The sequence below is a fragment of the Lucilia sericata genome, unplaced genomic scaffold, assembly GCF_015586225.1.
Source record: "Lucilia sericata isolate MDLA Ls3-8-SP2 unplaced genomic scaffold, ASM1558622v1 Contig002579F_arrow, whole genome shotgun sequence".
In the NCBI taxonomy this organism is placed as follows: domain Eukaryota; kingdom Metazoa; phylum Arthropoda; class Insecta; order Diptera; family Calliphoridae; genus Lucilia; species Lucilia sericata.
Window position 1 is genome coordinate 20,001 of NW_023996341.1, and position 26,276 is coordinate 46,276.

General features: G+C 29.6%; 3 protein-coding genes across 3 annotated transcripts in view; 1 reads left to right on the top strand and 2 right to left on the bottom strand.

Moving 5' to 3' along the window:
• Positions 1-19,265, top strand: part of LOC119614090 (tyrosine-protein kinase receptor torso) — a 33,981-nt gene extending 14,716 nt beyond the window's left edge. The window contains exons 3-14 of the mRNA XM_037970186.1: positions 459-627; positions 4,902-5,068; positions 7,867-8,002; positions 8,844-8,983; positions 11,311-11,569; positions 11,706-11,877; positions 13,416-14,274; positions 14,333-14,427; positions 15,836-15,955; positions 16,464-16,601; positions 18,304-18,467; positions 18,565-19,265. Coding sequence (XP_037826114.1) covers positions 459-627; positions 4,902-5,068; positions 7,867-8,002; positions 8,844-8,983; positions 11,311-11,569; positions 11,706-11,877; positions 13,416-14,274; positions 14,333-14,427; positions 15,836-15,955; positions 16,464-16,601; positions 18,304-18,391 — 2,343 coding nt within the window. The 3' untranslated portion in view covers positions 18,392-18,467; positions 18,565-19,265. The remainder of the gene's footprint in view (positions 1-458; positions 628-4,901; positions 5,069-7,866; positions 8,003-8,843; positions 8,984-11,310; positions 11,570-11,705; positions 11,878-13,415; positions 14,275-14,332; positions 14,428-15,835; positions 15,956-16,463; positions 16,602-18,303; positions 18,468-18,564) is intronic.
• Positions 19,266-20,942: 1,677 nt separating this feature from the next.
• On the bottom strand, positions 20,943-25,564 carry LOC119614093 (ubiquinone biosynthesis protein COQ9, mitochondrial). The gene is made up of 4 exons (XM_037970190.1): positions 25,429-25,564; positions 21,552-22,258; positions 21,286-21,495; positions 20,943-21,219 (listed from the first exon to the last, which is right to left on the bottom strand). The coding sequence occupies exons 1-4, from the start codon at positions 25,487-25,489 to the stop codon at positions 21,181-21,183; spliced, it is 1,017 nt and encodes a 338-aa protein (XP_037826118.1). The 5' UTR covers positions 25,490-25,564; the 3' UTR covers positions 20,943-21,180.
• On the bottom strand, positions 23,133-25,246 carry LOC119614092 (glomulin). The gene has a single exon (XM_037970189.1). The coding sequence runs from the start codon at positions 25,048-25,050 to the stop codon at positions 23,155-23,157; it is 1,896 nt and encodes a 631-aa protein (XP_037826117.1). The 5' UTR covers positions 25,051-25,246; the 3' UTR covers positions 23,133-23,154.
• Positions 25,565-26,276: the final 712 nt, after the last annotated feature.

The following is a 26,276-nucleotide window of genomic DNA, read 5'->3' on the forward strand; positions in this document are numbered from 1 at the left end:
TCTATCTATCTATCTATCTATCTATCTATCTATCTATCTATCTATCTATCTATCTATCTATCTATCTATCTATCTATCTATCTATCTATCTATCTATCTATCTATCTATCTATCTATCTATCTATCTATCTATCTATCTATCTCTATCTATAATCTATCTAATCTATCTATCTATCTATCTATCTATCTATCTATCTATCTATCTATCTATCTATCTATCTATCTATCTATCTATCTATCTATATCTATCTATCTATCTATCTATCTATCTCTCTATCTATCTATCTATCTATCTATCTATCTATCTATCTCTCTATCTATCTATCTAAAGGTCAAATATACAATTATTTTATTTAATATTTTACTGCATTTTAAACATTTCTAGTGAATTTGTTTAATTATAAGTTGATAATAAATATTTGTTTTAAAACTTTCATCTGTTTTTTCTTCATTTGCAGCCACGTCAACTGTATAAACATCAATTAGAAAATTTAACCTTTTCATCGGTGTATAAAGTGGGCATTAGGGCTAGCAATACAAAGAATACGAGAGAAAGTGAATTGTTTTGGAAAACATTTACGGTACCATCATGTGTTGAATGGCATAATTATAATTTTAATATTTGTGGTAAGTTAAATTAAAGGTAAATTATCTATATATATAAAATTCTAACGTTACTGACTGACTGACTGACTGACTGACTGACTTACTGATTCACTGACTGATTCATCATCGCACAGCCTAAACGGTTGAAGCTAAAGAGCTGAAATTTGGACAGGAGGTTGGTCTCCCGCCAAATAGATCCACTAAGACGGGATTTTTGGAAATTCGAATGTTTAGGGGGTAAAAAAGGGTAAAAACGGGTAAATTCGGTAACCTTATATCTCCTAAACTAGAAAAGATACAAAAACAGTTTAAAGCTTATCGCCGTTCATTTAAAAAATAAACGGACAGGTGTCTGGTACTTTTTTAAAATTCGGCCCCTTTAGGGAATAAACGGGTAAAAACTGTATTTTGGTACTTTTTTCGCACCCCATGTATCTTTTAAACCAGTGCACATTCAAAAAATATTTTTGACTCCTTCATAACTTAACGAAAAAATAAAAATATGAATTTAGTACTTTTTGGATATTCGGACGTTTAAGGGGTTAAAATTGTACCTATTTTTGGTACTTTTTTCATAAAACATTGTTTTTGGTTTATTAACTTATACATATGAATACATAATAAGGGGCTCCCACTACGATGTTGCAACTTTTTGGAATAGAATTTTTATTTCGTTAATGGGGAGGAAAAAAGTACCAAAAGGGGTAAAAATGGGAAATTTGATTTTATTCAACCACAATGATCGAATTTAGATAAAATTTTTAAATTTAAAAACACTGCATATCCTAATGTTGTGTTATTTGGAACCCCGGTACCAAGTGATATTTTTTGGTACTTTTCATTCTCCAACTGGTCCTTTTTGAGTTTTCTATGATATTGAAATAGAAACATGAAATTAATAATAAAGGGACTTTTCGCTACTTTTTCGTTCTACACAGGTACTTTTTTAAGTTTTCTTTAAAATTAAACCTAGAAACATGAAATTAAGCATGTAGAGCTCGGAGTAAATGAGAATCTATAAAATGGGACTTTTTGGTACTTTTTCGTTCTTTTGAATTTTCTATAATATTGAACCTAGAAACATGAAATTAAACATGTAGAGACCGGAGTAAATGAGAATCTATAAAAGGGGACTTTTTGGTACTTTTTCGTCCTTCGACTGGTACTTTTTGAGTTTTCTATAAAATTTAACCTAGAAACATGAAATTAAGCATGTAGAGCCCGGAGTAAATGAGAATCTATAAAGGGACTTTTTGGTACTTTTTCGTCCTTCGACTGGTACTTTTTGAGTTTTCTATAAAATTTAACCTAGAAACATGAAATTAAGCATGCGGAGGCCTTAGTTAATGAGAATCTATAAAAGGGGACTTTTTGGTACTTTTTCGTCCTTCGACTGGTACTTTTTGAGTTTTCTATAAAATTTAACCTAGAAACATAAAATTAAGCATGTAGAGCCCTTAGTAAATGAGAATCTATAAAAGGGAACTATTTGGTACTTTTTCGTCTTTCGACTGGTACTTTTTGAGTTTTCTATAAAATTTAACCTAGAAACATGAAATTAAGCATGTAGAGCCCTTAGTAAATGAGAATCTATAAAAGGGGACTTTTTGGTACTTTTTCGTCTTTCGACTGGTACTTTTTGAGTTTTCTATAAAATTTAACCTAGAAACATGAAATTAAGCATGTAGAGCCCTTAGTAAATGAGAATCTATAAAAGGGGACTTTTTGGTACTTTTTCGTCTTTCGACTGATACTTTGTGAGTTTTCTATAAAATTTAACCTAGAAACATGAAATTAAGCATGTAGAGCCCGGAGTAAATGAGAATCTATAAAAGGGGACTTTTTGGAACTTTTTCGTCTTTCGACTGGTACTTTTTGAGTTTTCTATAAAATTTAACCTAGAAACATGAATTTAAGCATGTAGAGCCCAGAGTAAATGAGAATCTATAATAGGGGACTTTTTGGTACTTTTTCATCCTTCGACTGGTACTTTTTGAGTTTTCTATAAAATTTAACCTAGAAACATGAAATTAAGCATGTAGAGCCCTTAGTAAATGAGAATCTATAAAAGGGGACTTTTTGGTACTTTTTCGTCTTTCGACTGGTACTTTTTGAGTTTTCTATAAAATTTAACCTAGAAACATGAAATTAAGCATGTAGAGCTCGGAGTAAATGAGAATCTTTAAAAGGGGACTTTTTGGAACTTTTTCGTCTTTCGACTGGTACTTTTTGAGTTTTCTATAAAATTTAACCTAGAAACATGAATTTAAGCATGTAGAGCCCAGAGTGAATGAGAATCTATAATAGGGGACTTTTTGGTACTTTTTCGTCTTTCGACTGGTACTTTGTGAGTTTTCTATAAAATTTAACCTAGAAACATGAAATTAAGCATGTAGAGCCCTTAGTAAATGAGAATCTATAAAAGGGGACTTTTTGGTACTTTTTCGTCTTTCGACTGATACTTTGTGAGTTTTCTATAAAATTTAACCTAGAAACATGAAATTAAGCATGTAGAGCCCTTAGTAAATGAGAATCTATAAAAGGGGACTTTTTGGTACTTTTTCGTCCTTCCACTGGTACTTTTTGAGTTTTCTATAAAATTTAACCTAGAAACATGAAATTAAGCATGTAGAGCCCTTAGTAAATGAGAATCTATAAAAGGGGACTTTTTGGTACTTTTTCATCCTTCGACTGGTACTTTTTGAGTTTTCTATAAAATTTAACCTAGAAACATGAAATTAAGCATGTAGAGCCCTTAGTAAATGAGAATCTATAAAAGGGGACTTTTTGGTACTTTTTCGTCTTTCGACTGGTACTTTTTGAGTTTTCTATAAAATTTAACCTAGAAACATGAAATTAAGCATGTAGAGCTCGGAGTAAATGAGAATCTTTAAAAGGGGACTTTTTGGAACTTTTTCGTCTTTCGACTGGTACTTTTTGAGTTTTCTATAAAATTTAACCTAGAAACATGAATTTAAGCATGTAGAGCCCAGAGTGAATGAGAATCTATAATAGGGGACTTTTTGGTACTTTTTCGTCCTTCGACTGGTACTTTTTGAGTTTTCTATCAAATTAAACCTAGAAACATGAAATTAAGCATGCAGAGCCCTTAGTTAATGGGAATATATAAGGGGACTTTTTGGTACTTTTTCGTTCTTCGACTGGTACTTTTTGATTTTTCTATAAAATTGAACCTAGAAACATGAAATTAAGCATATAGAGCCCGGAGTAAATAAGAATCTATAAAAGGAGATTTTTGTGTACTTTTTCATTCTTCGACTGGTACTTTTTTCAGTTTTTATAAAATTTAACCTAGAAACATAAAATTAAGCATGTAGAGCCTGGAGTAAATTAGAATCTATAAAAGGGGACTTTTTGGTACTTTATCGTACTTCGACTGGTACTTTTTGAGTTTTCCATAAAATTAAACCTAGAAACATGAAATTAAGCATGCAGAGGCCTTAGTTAATGAGAATCTATAAAAGTGAACTTTTTGGCACTTTTTCGTCCTTCGATTGGTATTTTTTGAGTTTTCTATAAAATTCAACCTAAAAAACATGAAATTAAGCATATAGAGCACGGCGTAAATGAGAATCTATAAAAGTGGACTTTTAAGTACTTAAAATTGAGTACACATATACAATCATCATTTCTTCAAATTAGGGAATTACCAATATTTAAAAATTTGTAATCTTTGTAAAACATATTATTTTTTCCTTGCTAAATGAAGAGCCAACATATTTCTCATTCTATAAAAACCCTCGCTAACAAAGTAGCGGGTAATAAGCTAGTTTTAAATAAATATGTTCAATAATTAAGTATTTTTTTAACAAAAACTTTTCTACGAAATATAAAATTAAGCAATTTCATAGAAAGTTTTTTATTTATAGAAATTCCAAGTTTCTCTTTTAAAATTATTTTTAAATTTTAAATAGAGTCCTTTGTATATTAGCTTTACGATGAGTATATAATTATTATTACCATACAACATAAAGGTATCTAAGCAAAAAAAAATGTGGAAGGGAGTGGGGAAAAATGCGGAAAATTTTTTGGTTAGCAAATAACACAAGTTAAAAATGTGTAAAAATCAACCTCAGAAGTGTTTTTTAGTTAATTTTTTAAACGATAGCTGTTTTTATCATTAAATAAAAACAAATGAGAAACTTTCATTTGTTTTTTACTAATTTTTTGTATTAAATTTATTGAAAAATATAAAATTTATTAAATTTGTTTAAATTATTAAATATAACATTTATTAAGTATAATTGTTTTAATGTTTCCTTTATTTTCTATAGCTCCTGAAGCTCCTCAAAATTTGCAATTAGAACAAATGGCTTTGGATAAAAATATCTATTCATTAAACATAAGTTGGCTTATACCCAACCACTTGCCCGACAATTATTCGCTTCGTATACAGGATTTATCAGAACAAGGAAATATAACAGTATATGAATTACCTAAGGTAAGTAAGAAGCAATTGATTTTAGCTGTTAAGGAATAAGGAATATTCTACAGTCTACTTTGAAGTGTTTTCATGTGTAATTATTAAGATATTAATAATAATTCATTGAATTACATAATTATAAGAATTGTTTACATACACATCAATAGTCTTAAATTGATTACATAGAACAAAATATTTTAATTTTTTTAAATGTTTAAATAGCTGTTTAGATAGGTATTACATATAATTTGGGTTAAATATTTCAAGTTTTATACTTTCTACAAAAAAAAAAAAAAAATAAGAATGCCAAAAGCTGTTTAATACAATGTCACTTAAAATAATAAAGGAAATAATTAATTTACCTTAGCACACTTTCATATCCAAGAAATTGGAATTAAATAGATTTAATGTTAAGAAAATTTAATGAGAGAAAACTCCAAACTTAATCGGAAAATATCTACAAAGTAGAAAATTCTTTAAAAAAATTTACATAAACTATTTTCAGCAAAATTCTATGTGATTTTGGTTAAAATTTTCAAAAATGAAAAGTGATGATTATTGCCTTTGCCTTTTTACCATTCTATAAAAAATAACAATATTCTATATTCTGAAGATTGTAGTCTTGCTAGAGGTCTATATTATCCAACACATATTTACAATTTGACAAAAATCTAAAAATTAGCCATCTATCGGATATAACTAAGTATATTTATACCCTTCACCACTATAGTGGAGAAAGTATTATAGGTATGTCCTGATATTTGTACCAATAGAATCCTAACCATTTTCCGAATAGATCTCTCCGTTTGCCCATGTAAATCTTGAAATGAGTTCGACAAATGTTTGTCCTAAGACGGAATCTATTTGTACGCTTGAAGTCAGTCCATGATTTCACGTAACCCCCATATAATAGTCCTCTCCAAAATGAACAGAGTTACTAATAAATATTTAGTTGTGTGCCTCCAACTAACTAACTAACTAACTAACTAACTAACTAACTAACTAACTAACTAACTAACTAACTAACTAACTAACTAACTAACTAACTAACTAACTAACTAACTAACTAACTAACTAACTAACAAACTTATTAACTAACTTACTTACTAGCTACCTACCTACCTACCTATCTATCTATCTATCTATCTATCTATCTATCTATCTATCTATCTATCTATCTATCTATCTATCTATCTATCTATCTATCTATCTATCTATCTATCTATCTATCTATCTATCTATCTATCTATCTATCTATCTATCTATCTATCTATCTATCTATCTATCTATCTATCTATCTATCTATCTATCTATCTATCTATCTATCTATCTATCTATCTATCTATCTATCTATCTATCTATCTATCTATCTATCTATCTATCTATCTATCTATCTATCTCTATCTATCTATCTATCTATCTATCTATCTATCTATCTATCTATCTATCCATCTATCTATCTATCTATCTATCTATCTCTCTATCTATCTATCTATCTATCTATCTATCTATCTATCTATCTATCTATCTATCTATCTATCTATCTATCTATCTATCTATCTATCTATCTATCTATCTATCTATCTATCTATCTATCAATCTATCTATCTATCTATCTATCTATCTATCTATCTATCTATCTATCTATCTATCTAATTATCTATCTGTCTATCTATTTATCTATCTATCTATCTATCTATCTATCTATCTATCTATCTATCTATCTATCTATCTATCTATCTATCTATCTATCTATCTATCTATCTATCTATCTATCTATCTATCTATCTATCTATCTATCTATCTATCTATCTATCTATCTCTCTATCTATCTATCTATCTATCTATCTATCTATCTATCTATCTATCTATCTATCTATCTATCTATCTATCTATATATCTATTTATCTAATCACTAAAATCTCTAACATGTTATGCCATTCGATAGTCCTGTTATACTATAAATTGGCTAGAATAATTTGTAAACCTGATGTTATAGACAAATTATGAGAAAAAGATTCGGATTAAGTACAGCTTAAAAACTTTAGGTCTGTGAAATCCAACATAAATACGTAACAGACTATTTTTGAAGTAATTGTTAGGAACTAACCTTTACAGAACATTGTCCCATACTAAGCACGCCATTGTAGGATACCATATCGGTCGGGCATAATCGTCTATACTTTCTTACCACATTTATATACATTATAACAAAATTCGAACTTAGTCTTAATCACACAAGGTAACAATGACCATACACAAGTTGTACTGAAACAGACCAGAATCTCTAGTGGTAATCCAAACCCACCCACAGACAGAACTACAATAGTAAATTGTTTCGCTTTAACAATATTTATTTGAGAATATGTTCGAATACCAAAACCTCTAAATTGCAGGTTAAACATGTAGAGGAAATCGTTTGTGTATAAAAAAATACATATGTATTTCCATTACCAAATATGTACGTATCAATTTCAATTTGATTTTTCATATAACCATTCATTTTAGAACTAATGTTGATAATTTATTTATCAATCAAATATTAAATGAATTTGATGTCATGTGAAATGTTAATGGCAAATGTATTTAAAACATTTGTGGGCCTGTGTAATTTTCTTGTATTTAAGTGTAAATTTAATTTCTTACTAACTTTGATTAATTTTATATCCACCATCTAAATCGTTAGAAACCAAACAAAATCATAAACGGATTCTTTTAATTTGTTTACAAAAAGTTATTTCTGTTAATTTTTACAAAGTTAATTCTGTAAGCAGTAAAATTAATTATATATATTTTTTTCTATTTCTTTTCTACAGGATGTTCATAATTTCTACATACCACAAATAACTTTCTATGGTGTATTTTATGAAGTGAGCCTTACAGCATACACCAGGGGTGGACATACAACAACATCTTTAACAGATATAATAAAAACTGTAGTTCATATTCCGGGTAATTTAAACAAAGTACATACTTACATATTGTGAATACAGTAAAACCTTTATAAGTTTATCTTTGTTGTTGTAACAAAAGTAAAATATTTCATTTTGAATTTAGCGCTAACAAAAATGCTAGAATCCTTAATGAGAATTTTGTTAATTTTACAAAAGTAACAAAATATATATAAATAATTTATAAATATAATAAAAGGGTGGACCAAAGGCCTTTAAAATAATGTTTTCTAATAAAAACATAGAACATATTTTAGAATTTTTTGTTATTTTAGATATTTGAATAGTTTATTACTCTTATACTTTTATTCATTTAAAAAACATATGTTATTCGGTGTTGGCAGATATGCCTCTATGGCTAGTGATCCCCCTTGTACCATATTTGATATGTTTTAAAACATATACAAAATTTGAAATCAGTACTTTAAAAATCTTATACCAATTTTTATTTTTGAGCTAACGATATAGGTACATATGTACACATGTATGTACATTTATATAGTTTACTTTAATATATAACATGCAAGTAAATGTACCATACATATACATACTTATTAGGGTGGCTCTACAAAGTAAACTTTGGATTTTTTGTTTTAAAGAAAAACTTTTTATGTAAATATTATAAAAAATAATAATTATGATATAGATATAAACTTTTCTATTTAATTTCGATTATATCAAAAAGGATATCGAACGATTTAAATCATTTTTTTATCATTGTCACCCTACTTATTACACAATCTGCACAAAATTGCAATTGTATATTTGTTTTTTAACACAACAAACTCAATTTCACCAGTAATGAAATAAAAACATGTGCTATTATTTTATTTGTTTTTCAGAGAAAAATCCTATTGTAAAACTGATTGCAGTCATATTAGCACCCATATTTTGTGTTGCCATTTTGTCTCTAACAATATTCATTATTTACCATCGTAGAGCTAAACTGAAACGCTATCAGAAGAGATGTAAATATTTTGAGGTAAGTTTTATTAATATAATTTAAAATTTAAGTAAATTACAATTTTTTATTAAATTGCAATAGTTAATAAACTAGACAGTATAGTACACCAAACTATAAACTAGAATATAAACTATAGACTAGACTATAGACTAGACTATAGACTAGACTATAGACTAGACTATAGACTAGACTATAGACTAGACTATAGACTAGACTATAGACTAGACTATAGACTAGACTATAGACTAGACTATAGACTAGACTAGACTAGACTATAGACTAGACTATAGACTAGACTATAGACTAGACTATAGACTAGACTATAGACTAGACTATAGACTAGACTATAGACTAGACTATAGACTAGACTATAGACTAGACTATAGACTAGACTATAGACTAGACTATAGACTAGACTATAGACTAGACTATAGACTAGACTATAGACTAGACTATAGACTAGACTATAGACTAGACTATAGACTAGACTATAGACTAGACTATAGACTAGACTATAGACTAGACTAGACTAGACTATAGACTAGACTATAGACTAGACTATAGACTAGACTATAGACTAGACTATAGACTAGACTATAGACTAGACTATAGACTAGACTATAGAGACTAGACTATAGACTAGACTATAGACTAGACTATAGACTAGACTATAGACTAGACTATAGACTAGACTATAGACTAGACTATAGACTAACTATAGACTAGACTATAGACTAACTATAGACTAGACTATAGACTAGACTATAGACTAGACTATAGACTAGACTATAGACTAGACTAAGACTAGACTATAGACTAGACTATAGACTAGACTATAGACTAGAACTATAGACTAGACTATAGACTAACTATAGACTAGACTATAGACTAGACCTATAGACTAGACTATAACTAGACTAGACTAGACTATAGACTAGACTAGACCTATAGACTAGACTATAGACTAGACTATAGACTAGACGATAACTAGACTATAGACTAGACTATAGACTAGACTATAGACTAGACTATAGACTAGACTATAACGAGACTATAGACTAGACTAGACTAGACTATAGACTAGACTAGAGACTAGACTATAGACTAGACTATAGACTAACTATAGACTAGACGTAGACTAGACTATAGACTAGACTATAGACTAGACTATAGACTAGACTTAGACTAGACTAGACTAGACTATAGACTAGACTATAGACTAGACTATAGACTAGACTATAGTATAGACTAGACTATAGACTAGACTATAGACTAGACTATAGACTAGACTATAGACTAGACTATAGACTAGACTATAGACTAGACTATAGACTAGACTATAGACTAGACTATAGACTAGACTATAGACTAGACTATAGACTAGACTATAGACTAGACTATAGACTAGACTATAGACTAGACTATAGACTAGACTATAGACTAGACTATAGACTAGACTATAGACTAGACTATAGACTAGACTATAGACTAGACTATAGACTAGACTATAGACTAGACTATAGACTAGACTATAGACTAGACTATAGACTAGACTATAGACTAGACTATAGACTAGACTACTAGACTAGACTATAGACTAGACTATAGACTAGACTATAGACTATAGACTAGACTATAGACTAGACTATAGACTAGACTATAGACTAGACTATAGACTAGACTATAGACTAGACTATAGACTAGACTATAGACTAGACTATAGACTAGACTATAGACTAGACTATAGACTAGACTATAGACTAGACTATAGACTAGACTATAGACTAGACTATAGACTAGACTATAGACTAGACTATAGACTAGACTATAGACTAGACTATAGACTAGACTATAGACTAGACTATAGACTAGACTATAGACTAGACTATAGACTAGACTAGACTATAGACTAGACTATAGACTAGACTAGACTATAGACTAGACTATAGACTAGACTATAGACTAGACTATAGACTAGACTATAGACTAGACTATAGACTAGACTATAGACTAGACTATAGACTAGACTAGACTATAGACTAGACTATAGACTAGACTATAGACTAGACTATAGACTAGACTATAGACTTGACTATAGACTAGACTATAGACTTGACTATAGACTAGACTATAGTCTATAGATTAGACCATAGACTACACTATAGGCTAGATTATAGACTATAGACTAGACTATAGGCTAGACTAGACTATAGATTATACCATAGACTACACTATAGGCTAAACTATAGATTAGACCATAGACTACACTATAGGCTAGATTATAGACTATAGATTGCACTATATAGAATTTTTACTAAACAAAATATTTCTTTTACCACCCCAAGGAACTGGAAAAGAAAGCACCCATCGATCCCAAAGATACTTTTGATTTCGTTACACATCTCAAGGGAAATGCCGATGATTTGACATATGAAAACAAAGTACAAGAAAGTTTGCTTTATGATGATGACATGGAAATTAATCGTAACGATTTGATACTGTATCAAGTGCTGGGTGAAGGCGCCTTTGGTTTGGTAAAACTTGGTCTATATAAAGATAAAAAATTGGGCACCACGCAAGAGGTGGCTGTTAAAATGTTAAAAGGTAAATTAAATATAAATAAAATAAATATATAAAATAGATTGTTTATAATTACTTATACTTATGATTGTATCTGTTTGTATGCAGGTATGTATATATATATTATTAATGTTGTATTTTACTTTTAAATCATTTCCAGATCATCCCTCTGCTGATGACATATACGCTTTTCGTCGTGAGATAGAAGTTATGAAATCTGTTGAAAAGCATCCCAATATTGTTGGTATAATTGGTCATTGTACACGTTTTAGCAGTGAAATGATGTTAGTCACTGAGTACTGTAGTTTTGGGAACCTGTTGAATTTTTTAAGGTAAATGGGTTTTACAAAAAGAGTAAATAATTGAAATGTACTTACGTTTGGAATTGCTACATACCTTGGGACCTTTAAGAGTTTATATATTCTGAATTATTTTAATTAAGCGATTAATCGAGATTATTATTTTAACTTGTCTATGATTTAGTCTACACTCATGGCTACAGTTTAGCCTATAGTTTAGTTTTTACTTTTGATTATAGTCTAATTTATAGTACCATATAAAATCGTATATATTTTTGACTATAGTCTAGTCGATAATCTTGACTATAATCTAGTTTAAACTTTAAACTGTAGTCTAGTCTATAGTCTTTATTCTTTACTTTAGTCAACTCTATAGACTATAGTCTTGACAATAACCTAGTATATATTCTAGTCTATAATCTTGACTAAAGTCAACTTTATAATCGAGTCTGTAATTTAAACTATAGTTTTGCTTTTAAATCAATCCGTCTGTCTGTATGTCTGTTGAAAGCACGATAGAGTCCGAATGGAAATAGCTAGAGGATTGATAAGGTGCCCTTCAGAAAATTACTTTAACGCTTATAACTGGCCTAAATATACGAGTATATAGATGAAATTCGACATAAGTAAGTTTCATTCTAGTCAAACGAGGTTTGATGGTGGGTATATAAGATTCGGCATAGCCGAATATAACACTCTTACTTGTTACTTTTGATTGTAGCCTAATGTATAGTGCTGACTATACTATATAAAATCTTATATACTTTTGACTATAGTTTAGTCGATAATCTTGACTATAATCTAGTTTAAACTTTAAACTGTAGTCTAGTCTATAGTCTTGACAATAGTCTAGTCTTTATTCTTTACTATAGTCAACTCTATAGACTATAGTCTTGACTATAACCTAGTTTTTATTCTAGTCTATAATCTTGACTAAAGTCAACTCTATGATCGGGACTGTAATTGTGACTATAGTCTTGTTTATAAACCAATCTATAGTCTAGTTTTAAACTTAACTATAGTTTGGTCTTTTAAGGTTTTAAATATTCTCTAAAATAAAAGTTTAAAGAAAGAAATTGGGAGAACTTTTCAGCACACCCTGTTTAGAATTTATGGTTAGCAAACAAAATAAAACGTGTTTAATAAAAACCGTTATTTCCGCCACATATTTGCACAAGTACATGTCATAGAGAAACATTTAAACACATACTTTTGCTGAGCCTAAACAAATACAAATAAAATATAATTAAAAAAATGGTTTAAAAAAAAGTATTGTATAAAATCTTATTTAAATATTGCAAAATATAAATTTATCTTTGCTGTGGCTTCAGCAAATGGAAATGTTTAATTGCTAAATTAAAATTTAATAGGATTTCACGTTTATATGGAAAGTTGAAAACAAATGTTTAAAAGTTAAATTTATAAAGTTTCAAATGAAATTTTTTTAAAGAAGTTCTTTGAAATTTAAAACAAATTCCTATGAAATTCTAGACAGCTTTTCGTGCCCACAACTATTTATCTGTTAGAATTTATTGGCATAAAAATTATTGCAATTTGATTTCTATTTCCAGAGACGAATGGCATTTTTTGCATGAATTACAAATAAAAAGACAACATTTAGGAGCAACAATTTCTTATATTGAATTAAATCAAGGTGATAGCAGTAGTCAGGATTCATCAGCACAATTGCACTCACGAAGCAGTAGCAATAGTTTGAACGAGTCGTTTGAGACAGATCAAATCAAATATCAGCCACATGACGAGGACAAGGAAAAGTTAATGGAACTTAAAAGTAAAGATAAGAATGCTGATGCCATAGAACATTTTAAAACAAAATACAATGAAATAAATGTCACCTCCTCATCAAACACTAATGGAACAAATAACCACAACGACATTAATTTACAGAAATTAAACTCTCAACATATTGAAGATTTAAATGAAACCACCTCCAAACCAAATATTTTATCTCCTGCAGCAGAAAATAAATCATATGGTTACCATGGTTTTTGTACAAATTCCTGTAAATGTAATGTTGGAATTATTAAAAATATTAATGCCACTGATATCGTTAAAGATAATGAAGTATTAGAACGTATACTTAAGCAACAACAGCAACAGGAACAACCTGTAAATACAATCAGCAGTGACACAACAATTGAAATTAAAAATTGTGATTGCAAAATGAAAGAACAGAAGCAAAACGCATTAAATAAATTAAATATCGCAATTGAAAATAAATCATATTTTTCAATTTTTTCCTCGGAGTCACGTAAAAATCCCGATAAAACAAAAGTTCCTGGCAAACTGAGCAAAACGAGAAAATCTCATGTTACTGAAAAGGATGTTTTCGTATCAAGTCACTGCAATCGAGTGCCACTATCTTGTGGAGATTTACTTAATATTGCTCGACAAGTGGCTGTTGGTATGGTGAGTAAATAATCTGTTAACCATATGTGTAGATTTATATAATTTTATATAATTCCAGGACTTTTTGGCCAAAAATAAAGTAGTGCATCGTGATTTAGCAGCTCGAAATGTTTTAGTGGCTCCAGATAGAACTGTCAAAATTGCCGATTTTGGGTAAGTAAAGGTTACAATTCTATAAATGATTTCTAGTCTAGTCTATAGTCTAGTCTATAGTCTAGTCTATAGTCTAGTCTATAGTCTAGTCTATAGTCTAGTCTAGTCTACTAGTATAGTCTAGTCTAGTCTAGTCTAGTCTATAGCCTAGTCTATAGTCTAGTCTATAGTCTAGTCTATAGTCTAGTCTATAGTCTAGTCTATAGTCTAGTCTAGTCTAGTCTATAGTCTAGTCTATAGTCTAGTCTATAGTCTAGTCTATAGTCTAGTCTATAGTCTAGTCTATAGTCTAGTCTATAGTCTAGTCTATAGTCTAGTCTATAGTCTAGTCTATAGTCTAGTCTATAGTCTAGTCTATAGTCTAGTCTATAGTCTAGTCTATAGTCTAGTCTATAGTCTAGTCTATAGTCTAGTCTATAGTCTAGTCTATAGTCTAGTCTATAGTCTAGTCTATAGTCTAGTCTATAGTCTAGTCTATAGTCTAGTCTATAGTCTAGTCTATAGTCTAGTCTATAGTCTAGTCTAGTCTAGTCTAGTCTATAGTCTAGTCTATAGTCTAGTCTATAGTCTAGTCTATAGTCTAGTCTATAGTCTAGTCTATAGTCTAGTCTATAGTCTAGTCTATAGTCTAGTCTATAGTCTAGTCTAGTCTAGTCTAGTCTAGTCTATAGTCTAGTCTATAGTCTAGTCTATAGTCTAGTCTATAGTCTAGTCTATAGTCTAGTCTATAGTCTAGTCTATAGTCTAGTCTATAGTCTAGTCTATAGTCTAGTCTATAGTCTAGTCTATAGTCTAGTCTATAGTCTAGTCTATAGTCTAGTCTATAGTCTAGTCTATAGTCTAGTCTATAGTCTAGTCTATAGTCTAGTCTATAGTCTAGTCTATAGTCTAGTCTATAGTCTAGTCTATAGTCTAGTCTATAGTCTAGTCTATAGTCTAGTCTATAGTCTAGTCTATAGACTAGTCTATAGTCTAGTCTATAGTCTAGTCTATAGTCTAGTCTATAGTCTAGTCTATAGTCTAGTCTATAGTCTAGTCTATAGTCTAGTCTATAGTCTAGTCTATAGTCTAGTCTATAGTCTAGTCTATAGTCTAGTCTATAGTCTAGTCTATAGTCTAGTCTATAGTCTAGTCTATAGTCTAGTCTATAGTCTAGTCTATAGTCTAGTCTATAGTCTAGTCTATAGTCTAGTCTATAGTCTAGTCTATAGTCTAGTCTATAGTTTAGTCTATAGTCTAGTCTATAGTCTAGTTTATAGTGTTACTTATAGTCCAGTTATTTTAAATTTAATTTTTTTTTCACAAAAGTTTTATTTATAATTTTTAATAACGTGTCCTTTAATATTTTACCATTACAAAAATAAATTTTCCTATTAATATTATCCTTATATGTTTTATAATATCACAGCTTGAGTCGTGATGTCTATCAGGAAAACATGTACAAAAAAACTGGCAATGGAAAATTACCAATTAAATGGTTGGCTCTCGAATCAATGACACATCAAGTCTACACCACCCAAAGTGATGTGTAAGTATTTACAAATATTTGCCATTCTATTATTAACTATCAAATTTATTCTCAGAATAATTTAAAAGTAAATTCATATTTTGAACACGGCCTCCTATGTCTGCACTAGATAAAATTAAAAAAATAATACATACTGTGTAAAAAAAAATTTTAAGAAATTTATACAATTATTTTGTCTGTCTGTGAATTTCTGCTAAGACTGATTTTAAATACATACTGTCATCATTTATAGCCCTAAATTTACACATGCATACTAATAAAACTACATTTTGTTTTAGAATACAATTAAAGACTGATAATTTCTAGGAAATGTTCTGCTTACTACACTTTCTGTATTTTGTTGTCTTTAATAACAGCTTTATTGTGTTAAATTAAATTTTAGTTTTTTTTATTTTTTTCCAAAAGCGAATACAAAATTGTTTTGTATAACTCTATAATAGATTTAATAATCAAATTGTAAATATGCAACTATAACAACAATTTATTTATATTTTTTCATTTTTTTTAGTTGGTCTTATGGCATTTTGTTATATGAAATTATAACACTGGGCGCAACACCTTATCCTTCAATATCAACAAGTCGCTTATTGCATTTACTGAAAAGTGGTTATCGCATGGAGAAACCGAAAGGTTGTGGCCAAGAATTGTAAGTATATTTAGATATATTGTATAATCTAGAGATTATTGTAAGTTTCTGCAATAGGTAGGTAGATAGATAGATAGATAGATAGATAGATAGATAGATAGATAGATAGATAGATAGATAGATAGATAGATAGATAGATAGATAGATAGATAGATAGATAGATAGATAGATAGATAGATAGATAGATAGATAGATAGATAGATAGATAGATAGATAGATAGATAGATAGATAGATAGATAGATAGATAAAGATAGATAAATAGATAGATAGATAGATAGATAGATAGATAGATAGATAGATAGATAGAATAGATAGATAGTAGATAGATAGATAGATAGATAGATAGATAGATAGATAGATAGATAGATAGATAGATAGATAGATAGATAGATAGATAGATAGATAGATAGATAGATAGATAGATAGATAGATAGATAGATAGATAGATAGATAGATAGATAGATAGATAGATAGATAGATAGATAGATAGATAGATAGATAGATAGATAGATAGATAGATAGATAGATAGATAGATAGATAGATAGATAGATAGATAGATAGATAGATAGATAGATAGATAGATAGATAGATAGATAGATAGATAGATAGATAGATAGATAGATAGATAGATAGATAGATAGATAGATAGATAGATAGATAGATAGATAGATAAGATAGATAGATAGATAGATAGATAGATAGATAGATAGATAGATAGATAGATAGATAGATAGATAGATAGTAGATAGATAGATAGATAGATAGATAGATAGATAGATAGATAGATAGATAGATAGATAGATAGAAGATAGATAGATAGATAGATAGATAGATAGATAGATAGATAGATAGATAGATAGATAGATAGATAGATAGATAGATAGATAGATAGATAGATAGATAGATAGATAGATAGATAGATAGATAGATAGATAGATAGATAGATAGATAGATAGATAGATAGATAGATAGATAGATAGATAGATAGATAGATAGATAGATAGATAGATAGATAGATAGATAGATAGATAGATAGATAGATAGATAGATAGATAGATAGATAGATAGATAGATAGATAGATAGATAGATAGATAGATAGATAGATAGATAGATAGATAGATAGATAGATAGATAGATAGATAGATAGATAGATAGATAGATAGATAGATAGATAGATAGATAGATAGATAGATAGATAGATAGATAGATAGATAGATATATACATAGATAGATAGATAGATATATACATAGATAGATAGATAGATAGATAGATAGATAGATAGATAGATAGATAGATATATACATAGATAGATAGATAGATAGATAGATAGATAGATAGATAGATAGATAGATAGATAGATAGATAGATAGATAGATAGATAGATAGATAGATAGATAGATAGATAGATAGATAGATAGATAGATAGATAGATAGATAGATAGATAGATAGATAGATAGATAGATAGATAGATAGATAGATAGATAGATAGATAGATAGATAGATAGATAGATAGATAGATAGATAGATAGATAGATAGATAGATAGATAGATAGATAGATAGATAGATAGATAAGATAGATAGATAGATAGATAGAATAGATAGATTACTTTATTATCTTTCAGTTTTTTTATCGATTTTCACTCTTCTCTTATTCTTCTTAACATATAAATGTTATTTTTTATATTATTTCAAATAGTTATGATTTAATGTATTCCTGTTGGCATGCCGAACCTGCAAAGAGACCAACATTTAATGGTATTATACAAAACTTGATGAAATGTTAACATCCTTAAATGACACCAAGGATGCACCAACAATTTATTCTGAAGTGAATAAAGATTTGAGTAAGAAACAAGAGAGGTTAGTATGATAAAATACTACATATACTAATGAATTAAATGAAAAAATAATTTCTTATTTTTTTTATTAAAAATTTGGTATGTTTTTCTTTTTCCAGCATACAAAACGTAGCTAGTGATGAATCGTATTTAAAACCTCTGTAAATAAAGTCAATTAAAAAGTTTTTAAATAATTATTATAAGAAAAATATTTGTAAGGAACAAACGAAAACCGTTAAAGAAATTGTTAAACGAATTTTTAAATTTTCTAAATGTTTTCTATTTAAGATATAAGACAATTAATTTTAATATGTTTTCTTATTATTAAGTGTTAAATGTATACAGAGACCTATGGTTATTTATAGGAATATTTATTCATTATTCTATAGATGTATTTATTTTATATTATTATTAATATTATTATGTATGTACATATTTATTTAGGCATATAAGAACAACGAAAGTTTTTAAAAACTATTGATAATAATTGTGTTTTCTTTTAATTACAAAATATTTTTTAAATAATTATTAAATTTTACATATGAATGTCATGAAAGAGAAATATTTGAAAATAACATAAAACTATTATGCAACAATTGAACAATTGCACTAACAAGTGCAATAGCAAATTACTCTTAAGCCTTTTATGGGTATTGTATTTGTGCAATGTTGCATGTTATTTATAATTATATATTTTTCATTATTTCATATATAAATATTTGTTTCTACTTATGTTGGTTACGTTTAGCAAAGAATAAGACTTATAAGATTTGAAATCATATTTTTATAATAAATAAAACAAAAAAACCATTTAATAGCATGATATATGTTATTTATTAATTAACTACTTACATAATAAATTTAAATTAAAAATATGAAAATGTTAAAATTATTTTAGTTCAGTTCTGGTTCACTTCTAGTTCAATTCTAATTCAGTTCTAGTTCAGTTCTAGTTCAGTTCTAGTTCAGTTCTAGTTCAGTTCTAGTTCAGTTCTAGTTCAGTTCTAGTTCAGTTCTAGTTCAGTTCTAGTTCAGTTCTAGTTCAGTTCTAGTTCAGTTCTAGTTCAGTTCTAGTTCAGTTCTAGTTCAGTTCTAGTTCAGTTCTAGTTCAGTTCTAGTTCAGTTCTAGTTCAGTTCTAGTTCAGTTCTAGTTCAGTTCTAGTTCAGTTCTAGTTCAGTTCTAGTTCAGTTCTAGTTCAGTTCTAGTTCAGTTCTAGTTCAGTTCAGTTCTAGTTCAGTTCTAGTTCAGTTCTAGTTCAGTTCTAGTTCAGTTCTAGTTTAGATCTAGTTCAGTTCTAATTCAGTTCTAGTTCAGTTCTAGCTCAGTTCTAGTTCAGTTCTAGTTAGATCTAGTTCGGTTCTAGTTCAGTTCTAGTTCAGTTCTAGTTCAGTTCTAGTTCAGTTCTAGTTCAGTTCTAGTTCAGTTCTAGTTCAGTTCTAGTTCAGTTCTAGTTCAGTTCTAGTTCAGTTCTAGTTCAGTTCTATTTCAGTTCTAGTTCAGTTCTAGTTCAGTTCTAGTTCAGTTCTAGTTCAATTCTAGTTCAGTTCTAGTTCAATTCTAGTTAATTTTAGTTCTGTTCTAGTTCAATTCTAGTTAATTTTTAGTTCAGTTCTAGTTCACTTCCAGTTTAATTCTAGTTCAATTCTAATTCAGTTCTAGTTCAGTTCTAGTTCAGTTCTAGTTCTAGTTCTAGTTCAGTTCTAGTTCAGTTCTAGTTCAGTTCTAGTTCAGTTCTAGTTCAGTTCTATTTCAGTTCTACTTCAGTTCTAGTTCAGTTCTAGTTCAGTTCAGTTCTAGTTCAGTTCTAGTTCAGTTCTAGTTCAGTTCTAGTTCAGTTCTAGTTCAGTTCTAGTTCAGTTCTAGTTCAGTTCTAGTTCAGTTCTAGTTCAGTTCTAGTTCAGTTCTAGTTCAGTTCTAGTTCAGTTCTAGTTCAGTTCTAGTTCAATTCTAGTTCAGTTCTAGTTCAATTTTACTTTAGTTCTAGTTCACTTCCAGTTCAATTCTAGTTCAGTTCTAGTTCAGTCCTAGTTCAATTTTACTTTAGTTCTAGATCACTTCCAGTTCAATTCTAGTTCAATTCTAATTCAGTTCTAGTTCAGTTCTAATTCAGTTCTAGTTCAGTTTTAGTTCAGTTCTAGTTCAGTTCAGTTCAGTTCTAGTTCAGTTCTAGTTCAGTTCTAGTTCAGTTCTAGTTCAGTTCTAGTTCAGTTCTAGTTCAGTTCTAGTTCAGTTCTAGTTCAGTTCTAGTTCAGTTATAATTCAGTTCTAGTTCAGTTCTAGTTCTGTTCTTGTACACTTCTACTCACTTCAGTTCTACTGCAGTACTTGTTCAGTTCTAGTTCACTTCTAGATTACTCCAGTTTTAATTCATTTCTATTTCAATTCCAATTTTGCTCCAGTCCAGTCGTAATTTAGTTCTAGTTCAGTCCAATTTCAGATCTAGTTGAGTTCTAATTCAGTTCTACTTTAGTTTAGTTCTAGTTCGTCTAAAAACCACATTAAAACACTCGTTTCTTTTAATTAACATTTCTCATTTTTATTTACAATTCAAAAATAAAAAGTTCATTAACAAAAAAATCTTCACTCTTTAAACGATTATACTTAAAGTTTTTTTTAAAAAAATATACATTTCATGTAAAAATATTGTGGTTAAATTTTTAATAATTATTAAACAAACGAAAAAAAAAATAATAATAAAAACAAGCGTTTGTAACATTCAATAATAACTTAAAATCTAAGGTCTATTATAATTTAAACCCAAAATATTACGAGCCTAAAAGTAAAAAAGAAAAAAAATTAAAATTTATTGCAATTTTATATTAGAAAATTGAAAACTTACTGTAATAAAGGCAGAATTAAATGAACTTTGGAATTTGTGTGTAACATTTTCGGTTTGTTGTAACACCATTTGCAATTGTACCGCTTCATCCATGCGATTTTGTAAAAATTCCCAAGTTTTTTGATGTTGTGTTGAATTATCTTGCATCATATACAATTCGGTCATTTTCATTATGGTAGCCAAGCCAATGCGTCTGGTATACCAGCCAATCTAAAAGGGAAATACATTTTAGTAATGATTAATATATTTTTAAGTTTTCTACTTACATCTACCGAACGATCTCCCGAATAATAGCAAATATCATCAACCAGCGTTAGAACTTGTGCTAACGCCGTGGAGGCATTCTGTGGCAGAGCAATGAGAGCCAAAGCCTGTGGCCATTGACTTTTATAGGGTGTTATCATTTCCAAACGTAATCTAACGAAACGCACCAAAAACTCCAAAGGATTACTTATCTCTTTGTTACCATTATCAGTCTCCTCTTGCAAAAGTTTCAACAATTCCTCATTGCATTTGCCATTGAAATAGGATACCAAATCAAAACCTCCCTCAGGAAACATACCATGCACCACACTGGGATAACCAGTCTCTTCAGCACCTTGCACTATGGCATTACGAGTCCAACCTAGAGTGGGCACATGCTTTAAGGCAGCCTCTAATATTTTTGTACGTACACCATCTAGTTTAGCTTTTTTCTCATCTTCCTCTTGTTGCGTTTGGGCTTTCTGTTGTTGTTCGAATTCCTCTTCCCGTTTCTCTTCTCTAGCCCGGAACTCATCGATGCTTGTGCCGGCCGATGAGTCTTTTGTTGATTTTGTGCAAAATGTTCGGTGGTCTAGTGGTATTTGTAATTTAAAGGTCACATGCTGTGAATGCTTTGTAGTTTGTTTATTTTCTTTATTTTCATTTAGATGATTTTTTGCCGATGTTGTCGTTAGAGTCCGGCACGTAAATTGATGACTTAGATTTACATCTAGACATAAATAGAGTTGAATATATTAGTGGGGTTTATTTTGGTTATATTATTTGTTATTTTAAAATATGTACTATACTAACACGAGTTTGAGTGTGTATATCTTCAATATTAGATTTCATCTATTCATTCACACATGTCTGTTAATTAGTGATTTCTATTCAACACTTTCGCATCGTTTGCAATGCAGTTGTTTTCATTAAATAATTAACAGTTGTGACTGGGATTTTTCATAAAGTTATTCGCTTAAGATGTATAGATTGTTTAGAAACTTAAAAAAGTTTTGTATTTAATATTTAAAAATGTTTTAGTCATAAATAAAACATTGTTTAGAGTTGCAGTCATAAGTATTGTCATCAAATTATAAAATTCCAATATTAGAACTGAACTAGAACTGAACTTGAACTGAACTAGAACTGAACAGAACTGAACTGAACTAGAACTGAACTAGAACTGAACTAGAACTGAACTAGAACTGAACTAGAACTGAACTAGAACCGAACTAGAACTGAACTAGAACTGAACTAGAACTGAACTAGAACTGGACTGAACTAGAACTGAACTAAAACTGAACTAAAACTGAACTAGAACTGAACTAAAACTAAACTAGAACTGAACTAGAACTGAACTAGAACTGAACTGGAACTGAACTAGAACTGAACTAGAACTGAACTAGAACTGAACTAGAACTGAACTAGAACTAAACTAGAACTGAACTGAACTAGAACTGAACAGAACCGAACTAGAACTGAACTAGAACTAGAACTGAACTAAAACTGAACTAGAACTAAAGTAGAATATAACTAGAACTGAAGTTAGAACAAAATTAGAACCAAAATTCTTAATTTCGCTAAAGAAGAAAAACACCAATACATTTTCTTTCACTTTCTCTTTATTTAAACATTTTCAACATCTTTAACATGCTTTACATCCATTTTACTTTTAACAGCCCGAGGAGCACTTTCCAAACACTCACAAGCTCGCGACAAAAGACTACGCATTAGATCAAAAGTACAAAGATTTTGATTAAGAATACTAATTTGTTTTTCTTTATCAAATTGCAGATCCAATTTTGATTGTTTATCATTCTGCACATCAATATCCAATAGGTTCAATTGATCCATATAAGGACGTTCTACGCCCGTTTCAACATTATGCAATTCAGCCTTAAAATGAGCCACCGACAAGTCCAAAGCTTTCCGTAAAGCATTTAAATAGGACTCTTCAATTTCCTTGGCAAAATTCCAAAAACCAGTACGATTTTCCACATCTTTAAGAGCAATAAAGCGTAGAGTATTAAGCGAGGCCACAATTCGATCAGAGTTCTCCAACAGATCTGTCTCAACACCCTGAGGCAAATGGCATATATTATTAAGGAAAATATAACGAAAATCATTGCCACTATAGGAAGCCGGCAGAGGAGAGGAAGTTTTCAGTGCTTCTGCTACTAAGTCTTTATAGAGAGTAGCTAAATAACCCACCAGGCCATGATGATTTACTGATTTCATTAGATTTTTGAGTATTAGGTATTTGGCTTCATCTACAAAGCTTAATATATACTGACGTAAAACTTTTAAACCCAATTGACGCACCTGGGTATGAGAAGAGTAACCCACTATATTGCAAAGTGTGGTACAAAATGATTTATGTATTTCCAAATCTAACGAAGAGACATCAATTACATGACCTTTTAATTGCTCTAGAAGTTTATGCAAGAGTAGTAGAGATTTTTCATGTAAAGCGGGTTCATCCTGCAGTAGTAATTCATAAATTAAATATAAACACGTTTCCAGAATGTATAATGGGTGGTAAACTAAAGGTATGCTTGCTTTAGTTATACCTTCTACAAATACCATATAGTAGTAGATGGCCAAACAGTCTAAAGGCAGTTTTTCATTGATAAGAAAAATATTGCACGAACTCATTTCGTGTACTCCTTTGGCCTCATCCTCACGCCTTTTGAAACGTGCCCTTGACTCTACAAATGACAACAGAAACAGAGGATCTGTTATACATTTGGTGGCAGCCTGCGTTAAAGACTTGGCGCATTGCAGGGAATAGGTGTTGGTTTTTCTTTCCTCATCATTTGTTAGATCCAAAAGAGACAGAGGTTTTCCCAAAAGTTCTATTAGAAAACAGCACAAAACATTGCGCCTAGTTATGCCCACAGGACGAAATAGTTCCTTTTCATCTCTAGGTTTAGAGCAAATAGCATTTATGAGAGGATCATAGAAGAGACCCACAGTAATGTAGTGCATTAAAAGGCTTTGTATTTGATCATCTTGTTCCAAGAGTGCTTGTTGTTTAGAATCATAACCCTCTTTTAAATAGTCTGGTACGGGTAAGTCTTCTAAGCGATTGTATATTGAATTCAGGCTCCATTCCAAGGCACGTGGTTTTTCATCTCCTTGTCTAAGCAAAACTATTTGAAGAGCTCTTAAGGATGAGGTAAATACAAATTCACTTTTACTTTCCTCTATCAATTCCAAAAGTTCGAGTAACAACTCTTCGGCCGGTGCATGGGTTGCTACAATTTTAAGCAGCTCTTCAGCACAACCGTACAAGGAGGCATTCTCTTGGTTAACTTTGTCATTGAGGTTTTCCAAACAAATGTCATGATACAGATCCATAGCTATTTTGGGTAAATATTGTAAATTGCGTTCAGCTTCCTTGTTGCTGGTAAATAACAAGGCAACTCCCTCATATTGCTGCTCCTTAATCAGCTGTTTAATTAAAGCCATCAAATGCTCAGCACCCTGGTCTGCAGCAGCCGGCTTCATTAAATCATTCATGATTTTTGTTGAAATTTTATTAACACCCCGGTTAAAACACTTCAAAAACTAGTCCAATTACTGGTTTTTATGTTAATTATTAGTTTTTTAATAATTTTAAGTAATAATTTTTAAAATAAACACCAAAAACAGCTAAATTTTAATAGTCCGATGTAAAATATTTCTTTAATGTGAAATGTCAATGCAAAATTCATACACACACACACTTTTCGCTCTCTTAATTATTAAAAAAAAGTGGCACCAAAAAAACTTTCGTAATAGAATTGTCAAAAAAATTCATCATAATCTTTTTCTTCTTAGAACATGGTGAAATAATTCCATAACTTATATTTGTTATTTAAATTATAGTTGAATAACTTTGCTATTTATAAAACTTACTTTTATTATTTAAAAACTTTTGCAATTTAATAAATCTATTTAAAGCGCTAAAATTTGCCATTATTTTCCTCAGTTATTTAAAATGTTTTTATAAGACTTTTCTACCAGTTGAGTAAATATAAACTGAAAAAGAGTTTGTCAGAAGAGAGCCTTTTTATTAGAATTGTAATCAAAACAGAATAAAGAGAACGGAAAAGCAGCATTGTATTTCTAACGAGCATAGTTGTATTAGAAAAGTAAAGTAATCACAATATATGTTGCCAGATGGTATGAAACAAATATAACGTTAAATTCAAATTAAATTGAAATAGTTTTTCATTAATTTATTATTATTGCCAAATAGTCATATTCTGAATAACAATTTCCTGAGAATTTCTAAACCATGAAGTAGGAAAACAATTTCCGGAGAAGTTTTATTCAGAATATATTTTATTATTTAAAATTTATAACTTTTACAAAACTGAAATTCCATTTATTGAACATATGGTCCATAAAACATATGGACAATTTCGTGTCAAGTAACCCAATTTTTAGAATCGATACCTTTCGATTTGGATGAAATTTGCACAAAGGTTGGATAGTAGGCCAGACACCACCTTTCAGCTCTGTTGGTAAAGAACTACCGGGGTTAGAAGTGGTCAAAGTAACCTCCCTTTAAGAAAGCTCTTAAAAGAAATGGTCTAAGCTTTCTTTTGAGTAAAAAAAAAAACGTATATTTGAAAAAAAGGCGAAAATGAAATGCTTCTTGAGTTAAAAAATTTTTGTATAGATATGTGTTCCACTCGCATCCCATTATGTCACTATAACGCCTTTAAAAGAAATTGTATAAGCTTTTTTCTGAGCAAAAA

Excerpts from the sequence above, each read along its gene's own strand:
- LOC119614093 (XM_037970190.1), bottom strand. The coding sequence starts at position 25,489 with ATGGCAAATTTTAGCGCTTTAAATAGATTTATTAAATTGCAAAAGTTT. Across the intron at positions 21,496-21,551 it reads CGGGAGATCGTTCGGTAGAT|ATTGGCTGGTATACCAGACG; the intron begins GTAAGTAGAAAA and ends TTTCCCTTTTAG. Across the intron at positions 21,220-21,285 it reads TTAATTCTGCCTTTATTACA|GCTCGTAATATTTTGGGTTT; the intron begins GTAAGTTTTCAA and ends TTTTACTTTTAG.
- LOC119614092 (XM_037970189.1), bottom strand. The coding sequence starts at position 25,050 with ATGAATGATTTAATGAAGCCGGCTGCTGCAGACCAGGGTGCTGAGCAT.